We start from the raw sequence: 20147 nt of genomic DNA on the forward strand, positions 1-20147 counted from the left end.
GTCCTTTTATGCCTGTGCTTCCTACTAATGGCTGTCACCATAAGACAGAGCAGGCTCCTGCTGTCCCCAGCTTCCCTCGGGCTACATCCGACCCTCTTCTTGCCTTCCCATCACCAGCTTTGGCCCTTTTTCAAAGGAGCTCTGGGGACTTCTCTGGTGGTCTAGTGGCTGAGACTCTGTGCTCCCAATGCAGGGGGGCCCATGTTCCATCCTGGTCAGGGAACTGGATCTCACATGCCACAACTAAGACTTGGAGTGGCCAAATAAATAAATAAAAATTAAAAAAATAATAAATAAACAAGTTCTGATTACTACTGCTATATAATTACCCAAAACTTAGTAGCGTAGAACAAAACGAATTTTGCTATGCATCATGGATTCCATGGGTCAGGAATTCAGGCAGGGCTTCACTGGGTGATTCTTCTGTTCCATGTGGTGTCAACTGAGGTCACTTGATGACATTCGTGTGGCAGAGGGCTGGTCCAGAGGTCAAGGCTGGCACCACTCATGTGCCTGGTGCCTTGGCAGGGATGGCAGTAACACTGGACTCTGCTGGAATTTTTGGCCAGAGCGCCTCCATGTGGCTTCCCTGGAGTGATGACCTTGAGGTCATCAGATTTCTCCACCAGCGTGGGAGAAGTGTCAAAAAATATTCTGCCATTTTTCTTGAACTACCACAAGTCCTGAGAGCCCTCTCTTCCTAAAGGAAATGCTAGCTCCAGGAATATTGCAATTTCGTAAGATGGATTTATCCCAGACAGAGTTGCCTCTCCCAAAGGTGACCTGCCTCGCTTTAAAATCTGGCTGATGCTCAAAACCCAATTTTGATGTTTGCCGTCTGCGCAAATAAGTCTCATTTGTGTTCATTACACACAAACATTCAGAACCAGAGAAACAAATTTTTTTTCATTGAAAGTCTATTTGGGAACTCTTCCAGCCAAGATCCAGGTAATTCTTTAATTCTCTAGCCTTCCAGGCGTTATTGTAATAACGCCTTCATGTCCACCCACCTTCATCGCCACCAGCATGGCTAGTTCAGCTGAGAATGAGGCAGGACCTTAAGCTTGAAATCCAGCAACAGCTCTTCTCTCTGACCACGAATCCTGCCATTTCACAGATGCCCTGTAACTGCACTGAGTGGGGGTATTAGCATCATCAGGAAGCCATACTCACTGCCCCCTCTACCATCAGCACTGATTCTCCCAGGAGGGACCTCGCCTTCCCCACTCTCATCCCAGGTGGTCCCCATTGGGCTGGCTCCACACTCCAGCTGCAGGGGCGGTCACATGACCCAGCTGAATTATGGGGTCACTGTAGGATGTGTATACTACAGACAGGGGTCCAGACTGGCACAGCAGGACAGGCTTCCAAGGAGAGAGGGTGTGGGCATTTGGGGAGTGAAGAACTTCAGGGAGGTGAGACAAGATTTGACCTGCACAGTTTCAGCGCCTTTGTTCACTGGCACTTTTGTGATTTCTGCCTCCAGCCTCACTCCTGCCTCCCCCAGCCACAGCAGGTGGTCGTTTCTCTTCATCCCATCTTGGGTGAGGAAACTGAGGCACAGAAAAAGGAAGTGACTGGTGTGACGTCAAGTGGTCGGAGGGGGTAAGGAGAGGAGGAAGAGGTGAATGGGAAAGAGAGAGAGGGCTGGAGAGGAGGGAAGGGGAGCAGGGGCCCCAGATGAGGGCTGGAGGAAGAGTGGCAGTGTGCCAGCCCCCCAGGAGGGCTGAGCCCACCAGCCCACATAGCTGAAGCCTCCCCCAGGCTGCAGAGGGCTCAGAGGGGGCCATTTAAATGTCAATCCAGCATCTCCCAGAACTTTAAGGACAAACATTAGATTTCAGAGCTTTACTTTGCAGAATTTATGTTATAGAAAAAGAGTACATGTCTGCCCACCACACTCCCATTTTCTTAATCTGGAAACCTATGTCACCAAGACCCAACTTGTTTTCTGAGCAACCTGAAATTCTGTGGTGCAGAGGAGGACTCCGGGAACAGGGAGAGAGACACAGGAGGTTAGAGAGACTCTCCTAGAGAAAGAAGGAAGCAGGGGGTAAAGAAGGAAAGGACTGGCCCCTGAGGAAAGATGCAAAGAAACAGAAGGGCTGGTTGCTGCTGCTTCTGCTTCTTAAAGGAAAGCCACATGCTCCTTCAGGACCCATCTCCCTCACGCTGAGTCCCAGTTACTAGGAGCAGCTAGTTCCACGCCTGCTGGCTAGTCATGTGACCCAGGCTTAGCCAATCAGCATATTTTCTCCTTCTGGCCACAGTGATTGGCTCAGGTTTGGGCATGTGCTCCAAATAGTCCAATGAGTTTCAACACAAGAATTCATGTTGGAACTACTATAGGGGGGAAAAATGTTTCTCCTCTCTCAGGCCTGTGAGGACATAAGCCTGGAGCTGTTAAGTATTCATCTGTTCCCGTGAGAGGAGAAGCCACCTGAGAATGTGGTTAACACAGAGGAAGGTAGGGCTGATATGAAGGCAGAGGACACTGATGACATCATGGAGCCCCTGGATCCAGCCATACCTGAAGCTAGTCCCAGCGCTTGAGGTTTCAAAACTGTGAGCCAATAATACCCTTTTTGCACTTCAACCAGTTTCGATTGGAGTTTCTGTTACTTGTAGCCAGGAAAATCCTGAGTTGTGATTGAAAAAAGCAAGCGGATGCCAAGAAGAATGAGACCACACTAAGCAGGTAAGTGGTGAGTATGAATGATGAGACCAGCAAGCTCAAAACCCACAAAATGAAAAACTGGGTCCAAGCTGTGCCTTTCCCTCTCTCCAAACCCAGCTTGACTTGTGATTCGCAGTTCAAGTTAAGCAAAGAGAGAGTAGGAGGAAGCACAGGGAGGGCATCCTGAGATGAAGAAGCCTGGAAATTGTTCCAGGGCATAATGAATTGACTAACAACTGCTTCCCCCCTGGAAGTCATCTAATGAAATTATGAGACCATCCACTTACCGCTGTGACGGCCAAGAGCGCACTCCAAGATGATCAGCCGTGACAAGGAGCCAGTGCTTAGCTCATAATGTGTTTTAAATAACGTCTAAACGGGCTTTTGCTTTTCCGCTTGTGACAGCCTTCAAGGTCTGGGGACAAGACGGCAGCAGGCGTTTAGAACAAGTTTGTGCTGATGTCCGTGGCAGTTGTGGCTCAGAAAGAACCTCGGCTCATCAACGCAGTTCAAGCTTCCTGGCTAAATCCGACAGGCTCCCCATCACCCTGGCTGTGTGTTCAACATCTATTTGCTTCATGAACCAAAGCATTCTTGTGATCTGTGCATGAGTGATGCTTGGGGTGACAGGGTGGTGTGGGGGGTTGGAGGAGGGCAGTTCCTTTTGCTCACCTGGCAGGGGTGGTAGGGATAGGTTGCTGGGTGGATGGAAGACTTTTCCAGAAATCAGCTTGCCAATTTTCTCCTTCCCTCCTCTTTCCTGTCACTCTTGGGAGGTGACCAGGAGCACAGAGCATGGCAGCCCTGCCAGGCTGTACTGCAGGTCCTAACGCTCCCTTGGAGCTGCTGCCAGGACACGTGTGTTGGGAGCTGGAAGGACAGGAGCCGAGAGGAAGGCTCAGGGCAGCTGGCCGGCAGGAGCTGGGGTTTTGAAGAGCGATGCCCAGGCCAAGGCACTCCACAGGAGAGCCAGCACGGCAGGCGACGGAGTGACTGTTGTTCCAGACCATCTGTCTCTCGTTAATGAAGTTGTCCGGCATGGCTTATTAATAAGGACGCGTGGGCTCAGCCAGCCTGGGACGTCTTGCTAGAACTAAAGGGCATGGCAATTAAGCTTTAACGACTCCTCAAACACAGTCAGTGTGAATGGGTTCCAAGCAGTGGGCCATAGGAGAGGGCTGAGGTGTCCCAGGCCTTACCTGAGCCCTGGGAGGAAGGCTGGCAGGCCGGCAGACTGGTCTTATGGGGGTGGTCAGCAACCAGGGGTCCTGACTGCTCACTCTCCCAACTCAGGGCTCACAGTTTGCCTTCCTGCTGACCACTTGCCCTCCTTCCTCCCCCACAGCATCCTCGCTGAGTCTGCAAAACCAGGTAGGCAGAATAACTGCTTCCCCCAGCCACCACCCCCAGCGAAGGGTGCCTACATCCCAATCCCCAGAACCTGTGAAAACATTAGGTTACATGGCCAGCAGGGGTCGAAGGCTTCAGCTGGAATTAAGCTTGCTAATCAGCAGATGTTGGGGTTCCCAGGTGGCTCAGTAGTAAAGAATCTGTCTGCCAATGCAGGAGAGGCAGGTTCGATCCCTGGGTTGAAAAGATTCCCTGGAGAAGGAAATGAAAACCAGCTCCGATTTTCTTGCCTGGGAAATCCCATGGACAGAGGAGCCTGGCAGGCTACAGTCCATAGGGTTGAAAAAGAGTCGGACACGACTTAGCAACTAAACAACAATCAGTAGATGTTAAAATAGGGGGAGTATTATGGATTATTCAAGTGAGCCCAGTGTCATCACAGAAGTAGAAGAGGGCGGCAGGGGTGTCCTACACTGCAGGCTTTGAGGATGAGGAGCCCCTGACCCAGGAGGCAGGCACCTCCAGAAGCTAGAAGGCAAGGGTGTCTCCTAGTGCCTCCAGAAAGAACAGCGCCTGCTGACACTCATTTCAGCCCAGTGAGACCTGCCTTCTGATCCCCAGAACTATAAATTCGTGCTATTTTAAGTGTGCGGTAATTTGTTCCAACAGCGAGAGGACACTAAAACAGGCATTCTTGGGAGAGATGGCCAGTTCTGTCCAGACTACTGCAATAAAGTGAGTCTCATGAAGCTTCTGATTTCCCAGCGTGAATAAAGACGCATGCTCAGTCGTGTCTCTTTGTGACCCCATGGACCGTAGCCCGCCAGGCTCCTCTGTCCATGGGATTCTCCAGGCAAGAATTCTGGAATGGGTTGCTATCTCCTCCTCCAGGGGATCTTCCTGACCCAGGGATCAAACCCATGTCTCCTATGTCTTCTGCACTGCAGGCAGATTCTTTACTGGCTGAACCATCGGGGAAGCCCTCGAACAAAGGTTATGTTTTCACTATACCGTAGTCTATTAAACTGTGTGACAGCATTATGTCTAAAAAATAATCCATGTACCTTAACTAAAAAATACTTATGGCTAAAAAATGCTAACTGTCTGAGCCTTCAGCAAGCTGTCATCTCTTTTGCTGGTGGAGGGTCTGAAGCACTGGGAGAATTACCAAAACGTGACACAGAGACACGAAGTGAGCAAACAGGACCAACAGATTTGCTTAATGCAGGGTTGTCACAAACCTTCAATCTGTTAAAAAACAAAAACGAAAAACCAGTATCTTCGCAGCACAACAAAACAGCTTACAATAAAAGGAGGTCTACAGGGATTTCCCTGGTGGCCCAATGGTTGGGACTTCGCCTCCCATGCAGGGGGTGTGGGTTCGATCCCCAGTCGGGGAGCTAAGATCCCACATGCCTTGTGGCCAAAAAAAACCAAAACATAAAACAGGAGCAAAATTGTAACAAGTTTGATAGTTTAAAAATGGTCCACCTCAAAAGGAAAAAAAAAGCCTTGAAAAAAAAAGAGGTCTGTACACAAATGTAATAGGCCTCACTTAAAACCTCTCCAGACTCTACCCCACCTCCCCAGTGCAACACCTCCCTCCTCCAAAGCAAGGGGTAGCCTGTGACCAGTTCTGGCCCCTGACGCATAAGCAGGTGTGCACTGGGCGGGGTCTCCAGAAAAACCATTGTTTTGATGATAAAAGCTGAAAAGGGACAGGCTTTTTGCCTCTTACCCAGTCCTTATCTTGCCTGGGACACAGATGGGAGGCTGGAGGTGGGCAGCCCCATGGGAGGACGGTGGAGTCCAGGAGATGGAGGAGCTGGGCCCCTTCAGCCCATACACTCAAGAACAGCCTGCTTTCAACTTCCCATGACGTGAGAAAAATAAGCCCTGCTGGGCCCGGCCTGGATGCTATGACACAGAGCCAGACACCATCCAAGGGACACACGTGTGGTCTTGCAATGGTGAAGGAGTGCCAACCAGAACCCCGGCGGCTCTGAGCTCCAGCAGAATCCAGGGTGAGCATGTCCTCCCCTCTGGGGTGTGACCTCATGTTGTGAAGGGCTCTGGGGCTATTTGATCACCAGGCAGGTCTGCTACATACCAGGGGCCCAGGACACACTCCCACCATGTGGACCAAACATCTTGCTGGCCCATCAACACCAGCTTGACACCCTCAGATCCAGCACCCGCTGCAGAGAACGCACAAGCATGCCTGTGTGTGCGTATATACATATATGTTTATTGCATTAAATGCCTCGTAGCAATCTGCCCTGTTTTTATAATCCACAAGAGAAAAAGGGTTCAAGAAAGTTTTCCACTGTGCTCAGTTTTAAAAAATACAAAAATGAACATTATGACGACAAAACTGACAAGTACATTCAAAAGTACATCTGGCTGCTGGTGTGAGGGTCCTGGGCCCTCGGGCGGGGCTGTGCAGCGAAGCCATGTCCCTCGAAGCCCAGCAGCTCTGCCTTGGCAGGACCTGGGTGACCCACCACCTGGGGCTTGCCCACATTCCTGAGTGACACCCCTCATGGGGTGGACATTACCCACACCTTCAAACACCCACATACCACACACTTAATTAACATTAAAAAAATTTTAAACCACTCAAAAATCCACGAAATAAAGAGATCCTATTAAAACATGAAACCCAGTCATTCTCTAAAGGCAACTGGAGCTCGCTCTGTCTGCTGAGGGGTGCCAGGGCTGGGGTAACACACGGCTGCCCCAGGAGCTGCCCGGATTCCATCTGTGACACACAGACGGGACAGCGGTCAGCCCAGGTGCTGACAGTCTGCTGTGAGATGCTGTAAGGTCCCCCTGGGACGAGTCCCACGATGGGCAACACACCACAGTAGCCAGACGGGCCCTGAAGGATGGCAGCCAGAGCTGGGAGAAGATAAAGGGGAGAAGAGATCAAAATGGACCACAGCATAAGGCTGCAAGCTGGTTGATCCCCAGAGCTGAGCTGACACAGGATGCCCACCGGCCCTGGACAGGGGACTGGGCATCAGCCGTAATGGTGCACACACAGGTGACCCCAGCTCATCCCTGCAAGTATGTGAAAACACACCCCCTCCAGATCTCTGAAGGTCAGGATACCGCAATGCTGCGTGGAAGACTCGGGAACCCACCAAATGAACCTGCAGGACAGATAACGGTTCTTCCCTGGGCCTACGGACTTGGCTTGCACCCCTTCCACAGAGCCGTAGGTTTCTAAGTAATTTCTTGAATGTACAAAAATGACAGTACAGGCGCGTGTGGCTGAGGGACATGCTGGCCAGCTCGGCTCAAAAGTCCTGCAGCTGAGGGATGTCCCGGTACAAATCCAGGGTCTCGGGATTCGAGAAGGCCCCTCGGTGCTCCACCGTCTTCCCAGCGATGATCTGTTTCACGGCCACTTCCACCTTCTTGCCGTTGAGGGTGTACTGCCAGTGGGGGGTAGGCAGGGGGGGCAAACAGAAAGACTGTTTAGACCCAAAGAGGAGGGACTTCCGTGGCAGTCCAGTGGCTAAGACCCTGCACTTCCAATGCAGGGGACCCAGGTTTGATCCCTGGTCAGGGAACTAGATCCCACATACCGTAACTAAGACCCAACACAGCTGAATAAATCAATCATTAAAAATAAATATTAAAAAAGACAAAATCCCAGAATATCCTTGGTGGTCCAGTGGTTAAGACTTCACCTTCCAATGCAAGGTGTGTGGGTTCAGTCCCTAGTCAGGGAGCTAGGATCCCACATGCCTCGGCCCCCAAAAGAGCAAAACATCAAACAGAAGCAACACTGTAACAAATTCAATAAAGACTTTAAAATGCTCCACATCAAAAAATCTTAAAGAAAAAATAAAAAAAGAAAACCCAAAAGGGAAAAAAAAATTCCTTAGCTCTGATACCTGGGTACATCCAAGCCAAAAAGTCCATGACCTGGGACTCTGAGAGCAAGTCTTTCTCAGTGGGTGACTGCGGGCAAGTTCCTTAACCCAAGTTTATCTCCTCAAATGTAAAATGGGACCATGGCATCCACCCCAAGTCTGTGAGTTAACCCGCACACGGCTCTTGGGTGTGACTCACTATTACACTGCTTATTTATATTTACTTTCTTATACTGTTTTATAATAGAAAGGCTAGCTTATTCCAGGACTGGACTGGCTTCCTGTGATTCCATCCCCAATCACTAAAAAGTGAGCGTCATCCAAGAGCCTCTCGAAACTTCCAGCCCATCTTCCCCCAGAACCGTCATCTGAATGAATGGGACCCTGCTTTTCCTATAATCGGATCTCCAAATGTTCAAAGCTCCCTCTGAAATTCATAGCACATGTGTTTCATCTTTAACTCCAATGGGCGTTTGGCAGCCATGCTGGCATGTTTAGGGGCCAGGAAAATTCTCAAACAAATACAGTTCTTTAATAACACAGCCAGTGCTCTGATCTCTCCCTGCACTGGCACTTTCTCTTCTTTTTAACCTGAGATGTAATTAAAATTTATTCACTGAAAACCTCTGTCAACGTGTGAACTAATTACGGGTCTGAGTGCAGGCTTACGAGAGACTGTCTGTCACTGGGGTGCCGTCAGTCCCTCTCGCCCAGAAATGCAAACGTCTCATGCAGTTTCTGTGCTTCTACGCACTAAAGCCCCAGTAACAGCTCATGGGAGCTAACAACTTACATCTTCCATCGCTGACAAAATAAATAAGGTGTTGTTTTAGAAGAAATTCTGCTTCTGCTTCCTGGTGAGAAGGGTTGGGGGGAAGCAGAAGTTCCCCCAGCTCCTACTGGAACCCCTCCTCTCTCCCACCCAGGAGGTAAGTCAGAGCCTCCAGTCAGGATAGGCCAGTACATCAGCCGTGACCAGGGATGAAGACCTGCTGGGGCCAGGGCAGTTGTGGCCACCGGGCCTTCCAGCCAGACAGGTCTTCAGATGCCCACTTACATTCCCCTAGGTGAGACCAGATCCCTGGCTGGGACCTTGGCCATGGCCAGCCCCAAGCGCCATGGCCCAGGAGACGCTCTATACCAGCCCGGCGACACAGGGTGAATCTTCTCCTAAGTGCTTCGTTAGTTCAGACTGAGGGGATCTGAGAATGTGAGGGTGCCTGTAAAATCTCCAGGGACCCTAGACATGACCTCATAGGCCAGGAGTCATGACCCCACAGGAAGACAGAGGAGGAGAGAGCTGAGCTAGGTGCCTGAGAGTAAGTGGACAAGAGTCTGGCTGAGGATGGAAAAATAGGCTGGGGTCTTCCTCCATTTCCAATAAATCGCTCCACTAGTCTCATGAGCAGATCAGTTCAGTTCAGTCCAATTGCTCAGTTGTGTCCGACTCTTTGCGACCCCATGGACTACAGCAGGCCAGGCCTCCCTGTCCATCACCAACTCCTGGAGTTTACTCAAACTCATGTCCATCGAGTCGGTGGTGCCATCCAACCATCTCATCCTCTGTCGTCCCCTTCTCCTCCTGTCTTCAATCTTTCCCAGCATCAGAGTCTTTTCAAATGAGTCAGTTCTAAGCATCAGGTGGCCAAAGTATTGGAGTTTCAGCTTCAGCATCAGTCCTTCCAAAGAATATTCAGGACTGACTTCCTTTAGGATGGACTGGTTGGATCTCCTTGCAGTCCAAGGGACTCTCAAGATCTTCTCCAACACCACGGTTCAAAAGCATCAGTTCTTCAGGGCTCAGCTTTCTTTACAGTCCAACTCTCACATCCATACATGACTACTGGAAAAACTGTAGCTTTGACTAGACAGACCTTTGTTGGCAAAGTAATAATGTCTCTGCTTTTTAATATGCTGTCTAGGTTGCTCATAGTTTTTCTTCCAAGGAGCAAGTATCTTTTAATTTCATGGATGCAGTCACCATCTGCAGTGATTTTGGAGCCCCCCAAAAATAAAGTCTCTCACTGTTTTCATTATTTCCCCATCTATTTGCCATGAAGGGATGGGGCCAGATGCCATGATCTTCGTTTTCTGAATGTTGAGTTTTAAGCCAGCTTTTCCACTCTCCTCTTTCACTATCATCAAGAGGTTCTTTAGTTCTTCGCTTTCTGCCATAATGGTGGTGTCATCTGCGTATCTGAGGTTATTAATATTTCTCCCTACCATCTTGATTCCAGCTTGTGCTTCTTCCAGCCTGGCATTTCACATGATGTACTCTGCATATAAATAAGCAGAGTGACAATATACAGCCTTGACGTACTCCTTTCCCAATCTGGAACCAGTCTGTTGTTCCATGTCCAGTTCTAACTTACTTCTTGACGTGCATACAGATTTCTCAGGAGGCAGGTCAGGTGGTCTGGTATTCCCATCTCTTCAAGAATTTTCCACAGTTTGTTGTGATCCACACAGTTAAAGGCTGCATGAGCAGATACAGACTGGGAATTCACCATTCTGACAGCAAAGGAGACAGATTCGTTCTCAACAAAATAAAGGCCAAGGGGACGATCATAGTCTAGTTCCCCAAAGTGTTTCGGATGCAGACAAAACCTGATCCACTGAAGGGATACCTGAGACCCTCACCAGGGAAAGTCAGTGACAATGACTCAAGAAGTCCCTTCTCATTTCCTGGCCAGTCCAGTGGTTAGGACTCTGTGCTTCCAATGCAAGGTTGCAGTGGGTGGGGATCTGATCCCTAGCTGGAGAACTAAGATCCCACATGATGTAAGGTGCAACCAAAAAAAGGAAAAAAGAAGTCTCTTCTCTCCCTGAGAACCACTGTCCCCACTGTATCACCAAGAGTCACCCACCGAGGGACTTTCCTGGTGGTCCAGTAGCTAAGGCTCCATGCTTCCAATGCAGGGGGCCTGGGTTTGATCTCTGGTCAAGGATTTAGATTCTACATGCTGCAACTAAGACCTGGTGCAGCCAAATAAATAAATAATAAAAATAAATATTAAGGAGAGAAAAGAGTCACCCACTGAGAGAACCAGAGAACTTCCAGGTCACAGGGCCCTTCCTACACAAAACCAAAGTGGAGAATAAATGTGTGGATGGTATAAAAAGCCCTGGTTCTAACTGTACCTCACATCCCCACTGGATGGTTCAGTGGGTAAACTATTTACCTACAATGCAGGAGACGCAGGAAGATCCCCTTGAGGAGGAAATGGCAACCCACTCCAGTATTCTTGCCAGGACAATCCCATGGACAGAGGAGCCTGGCGGGCTACAATCCATGTGGTCTCACAAGGTTGGACACAACTGAGCACCCACAAGCAAACAAGCACATCCCCACTCCTAACGTGAAGACTCTCCATCCCCTGGGGTAACCTGCTCCCATCCCCCACCCCCATGAACACCCATGAACAGCACAAGCTTGGCTCACCTGTACACTTGATGTGCTGTGTGTGCACCCATGCATACAGGTGTGTGTGCACACACAGGGCAGTCTCCTCTCTATGCTGACAGGGGCATTGGTTTTGTAAGCCAGGCAAGTTAAAGCTGTGATCTGATCTCCTCCCCCACTGAGAGCCTAAACAGAGTACAAGGCACGGGAGGAGGGCCGCTTTCTGGAGATGTGCCTCTAAATAGATTCAAATCTTCTTTCTGCAGGCCAGAACTAAAAATTAAAAGGCAAGAGCAACAGCACCCTTGCGGCTCTTTAAAAAGTTAAAATTAATTTTCGCATTAATAATTTGAGAACACACTAAAACCACACTGGGGAAAAACCAGTTGGTCAGGCTGGGCTGGGCCTGCTTACCCTCTGAAAACCAGTGTTTAGCACAAGTTGCCTTACATGCAATTTACGAGGGGTTAAAAAAAAAGAGAGAGAAGGATGGCAGAAAAGAAAAAAGGATGGGGATGGGGTTGCCAGGCAACATGAAACAACTATATATAAAACATGAGCAAGCGTCTAGCTGACTGCTCCAGAAGCAGGGAGGCACTTGGGGGGCCCTACCGGGATGCCCTGTGTCTCCAGAATGAGGCTGGGCACATGCCGGGCAGACAGGCCGAGGCGGATGGCCTCACGGATCCGCTTCACCAGGTCAGGCTGGAAGGTGTGGCCAGAAGCCATCTTCAAGAAGAGGATCACCCTCTCCTCCCCGTTCTTGTTGTACTGGGGAACACACAGGCTGTCCAGTACCTCCTCGAAGGCTTCCACTGCGGAGACAGGGCGAGGGACAGGGCCTTGCTCTCACACCATCCCACCTTGATGGGGACTGCCGTCGCTTCCTCCAGCCCCCACCCTGGGGAAGAGCTTCTGGGGAACAGCTGGAAGGACACCCATCACCAGCAGAGAGCCACAGCTCATGCTGGAAGGGCTGACGTCTTACAGGGAGCCGTGCACGCTTACTTCTTAAATTACAAATTTAAAAAGAAAAGGAAGCAAGCACCTTGGTGGGGACTCCAGCACTGGAAGAAAGGCTGGAATCACAGGGATCGAGATTCCATCCTGGCTGCACAGCCCTGACGTGACCTTGGGGCTCTGACATCCCTATGAGGCCACCTCCCTGGGAGGCTGATTCCGTGGCTTTGGTGGGGGCATTTGAAGGCCCATGGGTACCTCTATTGTGCACTGTCTTTATCTGGTGCCGAATTGTGCTGTGTGACCTTCAACAACCATACAACTTCTCTGTGCATATTTCTTCAGCCATAAAGAGTAGACACAAATGACCGACCCCACAGAGCTCACCATGAGGCTGAGATGTAATGGAATGGGGTCAGGCCATGGGACCTTAAGAAGCCCGTCTTGCTTTACAAGCTACAGGCAGTGTGGGACGAGGCATGTTCTAGGCAGAAGGACAAGCTCATACACGTCTACTCTCACAAGCAGAGGCAAATGGGCCACTTATGCCAAAAGGTGGGATCTTTGGAGAGCAGGCTCCCTACTAGGACCCTCCTTCCTTCCCTCCTGGATGACCTGAGAATTATTCCAGGAGAAAGGAAAATGCTCACCAATGTTATAGATTTCCGAGCTGCCGAATCGCACTCCATTGGGGTTGAGCGTGCCGTCACTGCAAAGAAAGACGAGGTTGTGAACACACGGTGGCTCCTGAGTGAGGCCAATTGTGGGGGCTGGAGGACAGTCACCCCCTTCCCACAACACCACCACGCCCACCCAGTCCTTGCCGGCTGCCTCCCCAGCTTCTGATCCTGACCAACCTTTCTCTCTCTAAACTCAAAGCTAGACATCAAGGGGTCCCCTTGTGTGGGAGCATCTGCCACCTCCTGCCCTTCCCACCTGTACAAGTGCCCCTCTCCCAGGTGCGGACGCCCCAGCACCTCCACACTGCCACTCTGGGAAGGGCCACAGCTACTGTAGACAGATGCAGGCTTTACATCTCCCAAAGCCCTCGCCCCCACCCTGCAAAGCCCCCCAGTCCACCATTTTGGGCTCAGAAATGCAGATCAGGCCAGACCCGCCCTCGGGGAGCTGACACAGGAAGGGCCCAGACGGGGTACAGTCAGCCCACTCCCAGACTGAGCCAGTGGAGCCCAGGATGCAGGAAGCCCCCACCCCCCCACCCCCTAGGTGGTCTGCAGGGGACAGAAGCCAGGTCTGCAGACCCCTCACCTTCGGCCCAGCATGACGATTCCCCCAGTCTTAGGATTTATCCTGCAGTAGTCACCATGAGCCCAGACACCTGCGGGGAGGCACAGGGGGTGGTCACCTTGAGGGAGGCGTAGACAGATGCCTGAGGTACGTATGACAGAAATGTAACTCTTATTAACAGACAGAGCCGAGGCCCAGAAACAGGTGTGATATGGGGCTGGGGGCAGAACTGAACTAACAGTTCTCACCCCCAAAGGCATGCCTCCTAGTGGGGTCCACCCTACACCCAGTTCTGAGATGCAGCGGTGCGTGAGAAATGGCCCTCCTGCAGGCACCAGCAAGAAACTGCCGGGCTGAGAGCAACTCCAGCAGTGACAATGCGAAGGGCACGCTGAGCAGGTCAATGAAGCTTCAAGGGGGGCCTCTGAGAAGAGGGTGGGAAAGTACAAGCCCCAACGGAGGAAGAGAGGGTAGCCTGGGGCGGCTGACGGAGCAGGTCTGGAGGAGTCAGGGCCCATCTCGGAACAGAATAAAGAGAAGCGGCAGGACTGGGCGGGAGGCTACTCTACCAGTCCCAGTAATGGAAGCCTGAACTAAGGCACCAGCCACGTGGACAGAGACTTAACTAGCAGGAAAGTCCAGGGTGCACGGAGGGTGGAAGAGGAATAGGGGGACACTGACACCGTGGGAGCACCATGGGAGGTGCTATGCCCTGAGCCGTCCCCGTGTGGCCGGCAGCGTACACCTGGGCCCTGGGCTGGTGATGTTCAAGGACAGCCCCTCGTCCTGGGCACAGCAAAAGAACAGACCCAAGCGGGCTGGTCAAAGAGAAGCCAAGCCTCACGTGGGAACGGCCAGGAAGAGGCCTCCCTCCTTGGGCTAACACAGCCAGCCCAGGATCGGCCCCACAAATAGAGGAGGCGCTCCAGGTGTATCTGACAGCGTGGCCCCACTGGCTCTGCACAACTTACAAGCAGCAGCCTGGCCTCCTGAAATAAGCCCCAGAGTTCCTGTGATCCACAGAGAAAACAGCAGAAAAAACTGGCTCAGGGCCTTCACAGACACCACCTCGTCCTTCCCAATTCTTAGGACAGTTTCTGACTCTTAAGCACTAACCCAATCAGCCCGAGACTGGATGAAATGACTTAAGTTCAACCTATGTCCGTCCTGACCATGACCAGTAGCTTCAGATCTCATTATCTTATCTGCCCTTATTTCTTCATATTTATTCATATATCCCACCTATTTCCAGAAAGTTTTTGAGGAAGCTACCTATCAAACCAACTGTACGATGGGAGGATTGAAAGAATCGGAAACTGCACAGGGGTGAGAGGACAGCTCCAACAAATCAATGATGGCAGCTATGAGCTTCCTGGCAGCCAAGGCAAAAATGGAAATATCACAAGTCACAGAGTCTTCATTTTCTCCAAGATGGAATATCAGCACTTCAAAAATAAAGATTTTTCTGGGACTTCCCTGGCTGCCCAGTGGTTAAAACTCTGTGTTTCCACTGGAAGGGGAACAGGTTCCATCTCTGGTCAGGGAGCTAAGATCCCACAAACCATGTGGTATGGCCAAAAGAAAAAAAAAAAAAGGCTTTTTATGAAATTAATCCTGAAGAGACATCTATCACGTAAACCCTTGTATACGTAACAAAAAGTGACAGCAAAGACAGTTTTCAAGGAGCAGCGTGCTGAGCAGAAGATGAAGAGATGTCATTTCTTAGATGAGTCTTCAAGCTGAGGTTCTAATCCTTCCCTTAGACAGGAGCCTTTGACTCTTCAGGATCATTTGAGGAACATGTATCTCCCTCCCCTTCCCTCTCTATTCTGCCTTAGTATGTCACAACAGCTACACCCTGGCAGGATCCAAGGTGGGGCTTAAACGCAGCAGGCATCCAATAAGGACCAGGCCACATGGGCGGGGGATGTTCCTGCTAACTCACATGGGAGGTGCTATGCTGGGTACAATGGCTTTCAGATGGGACGTTACATAGGGACACACAAGGCTGAGCAGAGAAATAAGAGGGATCGGTGGCACATTCTAACCCTGACAGTCACCTGCCACTTTCTGATTCTCCACATGTGGTTTATACAAAATCGAATTACCTTTCTAGATACTGAAGAGAGCAAGTACTTGGTATAAATAACTCCGGAGCAGAAGGCTTGCTAAATTATGAATTATATAGCAGCAATAACTCAAGGTTGCTTATGAAATAAGGAGGAGGCAGGGATCAGAGCTTTAAATAAAGAGACTTCCCAGCTCAGGGGCAGGGCACTGCTCCAAAGATAAACGAAGAGGGCAGCCTGAGTGAGTGATAGGCCTGAAATTAATTATCCCACTGCAAAAGCTCTCTTCTCCCATTACCTCCATAAGGACTGGATGATGGGGTGTGAGACAGCGGAGACCCCAGCCAGATACCTATTGCATAGGCATCTCTCCCTGAATAGGCACACAAGTCTGGGTAAGCAAGCAGCGACCACTGCCCCATCCCCCTCAGCCCTGTCCCTACACAGGCAAACAAGTGGCTCATGCCAGCTTCCAGGTGCCGGGCTCAGGGCCAAGTGGCTGTAGGCACGGAGGATGTTAAGAGCACACTAAACCCAGATCAGAGTTTTGTATCATAGCTTCAAGATGAAAGTGACAAGATACTGATCAAAAATTCATCATCACCCCTCTGGCAGAAGGAGCCAGGAGCAGCCTCACCAGGTTTCAGCAGGGAGAGGGGGCTGACAGGGGGAGGTTACCTCCAGAATTAGACCCCAAAGGCCCAGCCCAGGCGGGAACCTGGGCGGCTCCGCCTGCATTCTCGACCCACCTGGGAACTTGGAGAAATAGGCTTTCCGGTACTTGCTGCCATTCTCGTCATTCCAGAAGTGCGTGGGCTGGCAGGGGAGCGGCTTGGTGCACACCAGCTCACCACTCTCGCCCCACACAGCCTTTCCTGGTCGGGGAGGGGCAACAGGTACACTGAGCACACACCACGGCCACACCTCGGCGCGCTCTCTCTCCTTTTTTAAAACTACAAGCTATTATGCAGTATTTCAGACACACCCAAAGCTACAGAGCTGGTCCCAGCCCCCTGCCCATCCCTCCGACATCACCGAAAGCCATGCTAATCCCTCCCCACACAACTCTCCCCAATCTCTCTCTCGACTGGAACACTGTATTATTCCCTTGCGTGTATTAATACTTTTACTACATCCACATGCATCTGAATAACATCATTTTATGTGTTTCTAAACTCTGCACGGATGGCGGCACACTGCCCCTTGTGCCTGCATCTGACCCCGTGTCCTCATCAAGGATAGGATGTGAGGCCATTGGTGGGGCAGCCTCAGCAGTGTTTCCAAAATTCAGATGCTCGCCTTGCGTGCCAAGCACATGGCCCTCCGTCTATGCTCCAAACCAACACCTTTCCCTCTGCTTCAGGCTGAAGGCAGATACGGAGCCGGTGGGGGTTAAACCAGGCTTGGAGGCCAGCAGTCCGCAAGTGTTGGTGGGGAGGGGTAGATCCTCAGAGGGGGCAGTTTTGGAGAACTGTCCCCCAGCAAGGATATACATCCAAGTGCACCCGGGTGACCACTCATGCCTCGTCACAAAGACAGAAAGGGTTTGGGGCCGTCACCTTGCTCATTCCATGCCTCCACAGCCATGCCCAGGTTCCGAGCCTGAATCTCCCCTTTGTACACAGGAATGGATGGATTCTGGCCCATGAAGCAGGAGACGATGTCGGTGCCACCTGCCAGCAAAAGGAGATCCAGGATTTACAAGACCGAGACCAACTGCTAGCATTTTTCATTGGTGAACCCTCCAGGAGAAAAGACCCTGCAGGACAACCTCTCCAACTCTGTCTCCAGACAGTCAAGCTTCTTTTCAGGGAAAGAACAGGGCGGTTATTCGGAAACTGGCGCAAACCTCCTGGGTCTGGGTGGTTTATTTATTTATTTTTGACCAGGACTTCCTGCTGGAGGAGAAACCAGTGAACGACCTCCCGTGGTCACACTGAAATCCGAGACTGAGGTTCGTGGAAGACTGAAGTGTGGCCTGTTAGATCCGCCCGCAGGCACTGCCGCGGGAGATGGGTCCTGTGCAAAGGCTCTTTGCTGTGGTTCACGTTCACTTAATCACCTGAGAAGCAGAAAGCCTGTGGTCCCAGGAGGGTGAGTCTCACGTGAGAGACAATGTGCCGGATGGGGAAACACTCTGATTTCAGGAAGGAGCTTGAAAGGGAGTCAGACTCCGGATGCCATCAGGAGGGAATGGCATTAACCCCTAGACCTGGACAACCACCCCCTCGACAACTGTCCCCTAGGGCGGGCATCTGGGGAGGGCAGGGCCCCACGTGATTTCAGGGCGGGATGTCCTGAGGGCAGAGATATGCAAGGGGCCCACCCAGGTGCACGGTGGAGGCAGATAGCAGCCCAGGGAGGAAAGCGGGGAGGGTGTGAGCGGGGGTCACCCAAGGAGCCCCTGACTCTCCCTTCCTAGACTCGACAATCCAGACACTGGCTGAAGCTTCTCACAAAAACGGAGAACTGCGTTCACTGCAGTGACCAGCAAGGTGGGACCAGCCCCCGGGGCCCCATGGAAGCACAAGGGCATGAGCAGAAGTGTTGCTTCCTCTGCTTCAGGATCAGAGCTGGGTTCACTGGACAGGGGTGGGAGGACCGACTGAGATCCTAACAGGCGTGCTGCCCTGAGATGGGCTGGGCTGGCCTGGGAAGACAACCCTGTGCCCACATGACCACCACACCCCTGCCCACCAGGCAGGATCTGGAGAGGACCAGGGGATGGGATGGGGATGGTGGGGAAACTCTGGCTCTGGGACAACAGAACCAGGTCTGAATCCCACACTGGGATTTCCCTGGTGATTCAGCGGCTACGACTCTGTGCTCCCAGTGCAGGGGCCCCAGGTTCGATCCCAGACCAGGGAACTAGATCCTGCATATGTTGCAACTAACACCCAGCACAGCCAAATTAATAAATTTTTGCTTTTTTAAAAATCCTACTCTGTACCCTTGCTAGCAGGTGGTCGTGGGTCAGTCACTCAGCACGCCCGACCATCATTTTCTCTTTCGTAAAGAAAATAGGCTCTACCAGAATCAGTAGATTTTCCATGCCTGGAAAATCCCATGGACGGAGGAGCCTGGTAGGCTGCAGTCCATGAGGTCACTAAGAGTCGGACACGACTCAGCGACTTCACTTTCACTTTTCACCTTCATGCATTGGAGAAAGAAATGGCAACCCACTCCAGTGTTCTTGCCTGGAGAATCCCAGGGACAGAGGAGGCTGGTAGGAGGCCGTCTATGGGGTAGCACAGAGTCGGACACGACTGAAGCGACTTAGCAGCAGCAGCAGCAGAATCAGTCGTTTAGGATCTAAGGTTACAACCGATGTGAGGTGCGTGTGTATATTTCCCACTCTGGCAAAGGTTCAGGAACTGCTAATTCCATGTCTGCAGCTTCTCCCTGGAACATAACTATCGAGAATCAGCAACATCAACTGAGCACACCCTGCTGACTGTTTATCCCGATAGATTCAAGCTGGTGGGCTTGCTGGGTCAGAGGGTAAGCACACTGAGCGGCCAAGCCTGGGCCCCAAGTCCTCTGATCCTTCCAGCACCCTCTCTATGGCACAGGCGCAAGATGGGTTGTACCTGAGATGGAGCCCAGCAGGACGCTGCTCTTGATGCACCTGTAGACGTAGTCGTAGCTCTGGGCTTTCAGCGGGGAGCCGGTGGACAGGATCGTGTGCAGTGTCTGCAGACTGTGGGTTTCCACTAGAGCCAGAAGCATTGGGAGATTAGAGCCAAATCCGATGTCCTGTGCTGGCTTGCAGGAAATGGGTAACACAGCGGATCTGATTTCATTTCCAGGGACGGATGTGCAGGGAGACATGCTTACCTGGCCTCATGTCTTTCTCTTCAAGTACAGACAGCCACTTAGCACCCGTTCCAAGGATGGTGATGCTGACGGAAAGAAAACACCAGAAACCCGTCAAGGCTCTTTCATACTGCATGTAACCAAAGTTTTCTCCTATTGGTGACCCATTTAGAACAAGGCTGCAAAATCCAAGACACATCATTTTTCTGGGCTAAACTTATACTTAATATTTAGTTGAAAGCAAGTCACAAAACCTGTGTTACTCTGGGGCCAGCAGTGACAGAGCACTCAGGCTCTCAACCTTTGGCTCTACTTAAAACAACTGTTTGTACATAAACCCACTATCTTTGGGGACACGTCCCTGGTGGTCTAGTGGTTAAGAATCTGCCTTCCAGCGCAGGGGACAAGAGTTCAATCCCCGGTCAGGAAACAGACCCCACATGCTGCAGGGCAACTAAGCCTGCACTCCACAACTAGAGAAGCCTGTGTGCTACAAGGCCCTGAAAAATAAAAAATCCCTATCTTCCTAACTGTAGGATGATCTCTTTCAGAGACCAAAGGAGGTCACAGAATCAAAGCCCCTCAAATTCTGAGCTCACAAGACTATCTTCCAGGGAAGTGGAGAGGGCTGCAGGAACTTTTGTTAGAAGAGGTGCCATGCTTGGAATTGCTGACCCATCTTCTTTCCTTAAATCAGCTCATATTTGTATGAAACTTACAAAACTGCTCCCCTCCTTTTC

At 51.1% G+C, this 20147-nt stretch overlaps 1 protein-coding gene across 6 annotated transcripts in view; it reads right to left on the reverse strand.

Moving 5' to 3' along the window:
- Window positions 1–6253: 6253 nt before the first annotated feature.
- AACS (acetoacetyl-CoA synthetase) overlaps window positions 6254–20147 on the reverse strand; it is a 53335-nt gene continuing 39441 nt past the window's right edge. For 2 of the 6 annotated variants that reach the window (XM_060400749.1, XM_004017311.5), the window contains 8 exons: window positions 19429–19493; window positions 19182–19304; window positions 17151–17264; window positions 16341–16466; window positions 13544–13613; window positions 12925–12983; window positions 11927–12129; window positions 6254–7467 (listed from right to left, as the gene is read on the reverse strand). In XM_060400749.1, coding sequence (XP_060256732.1) covers window positions 7330–7467; window positions 11927–12129; window positions 12925–12983; window positions 13544–13613; window positions 16341–16466; window positions 17151–17264; window positions 19182–19304; window positions 19429–19493 — 898 coding nt within the window. In that variant the 3' untranslated portion in view covers window positions 6254–7329. The other 4 variants (XM_042234510.1, XM_042234508.1, XM_042234509.1 and 1 more) reach the window with 3 other exon arrangements.

The sequence above is a fragment of the Ovis aries genome, chromosome 17 (genome assembly GCF_016772045.2).
Source record: "Ovis aries strain OAR_USU_Benz2616 breed Rambouillet chromosome 17, ARS-UI_Ramb_v3.0, whole genome shotgun sequence".
Classification (NCBI taxonomy): domain Eukaryota; kingdom Metazoa; phylum Chordata; class Mammalia; order Artiodactyla; family Bovidae; genus Ovis; species Ovis aries.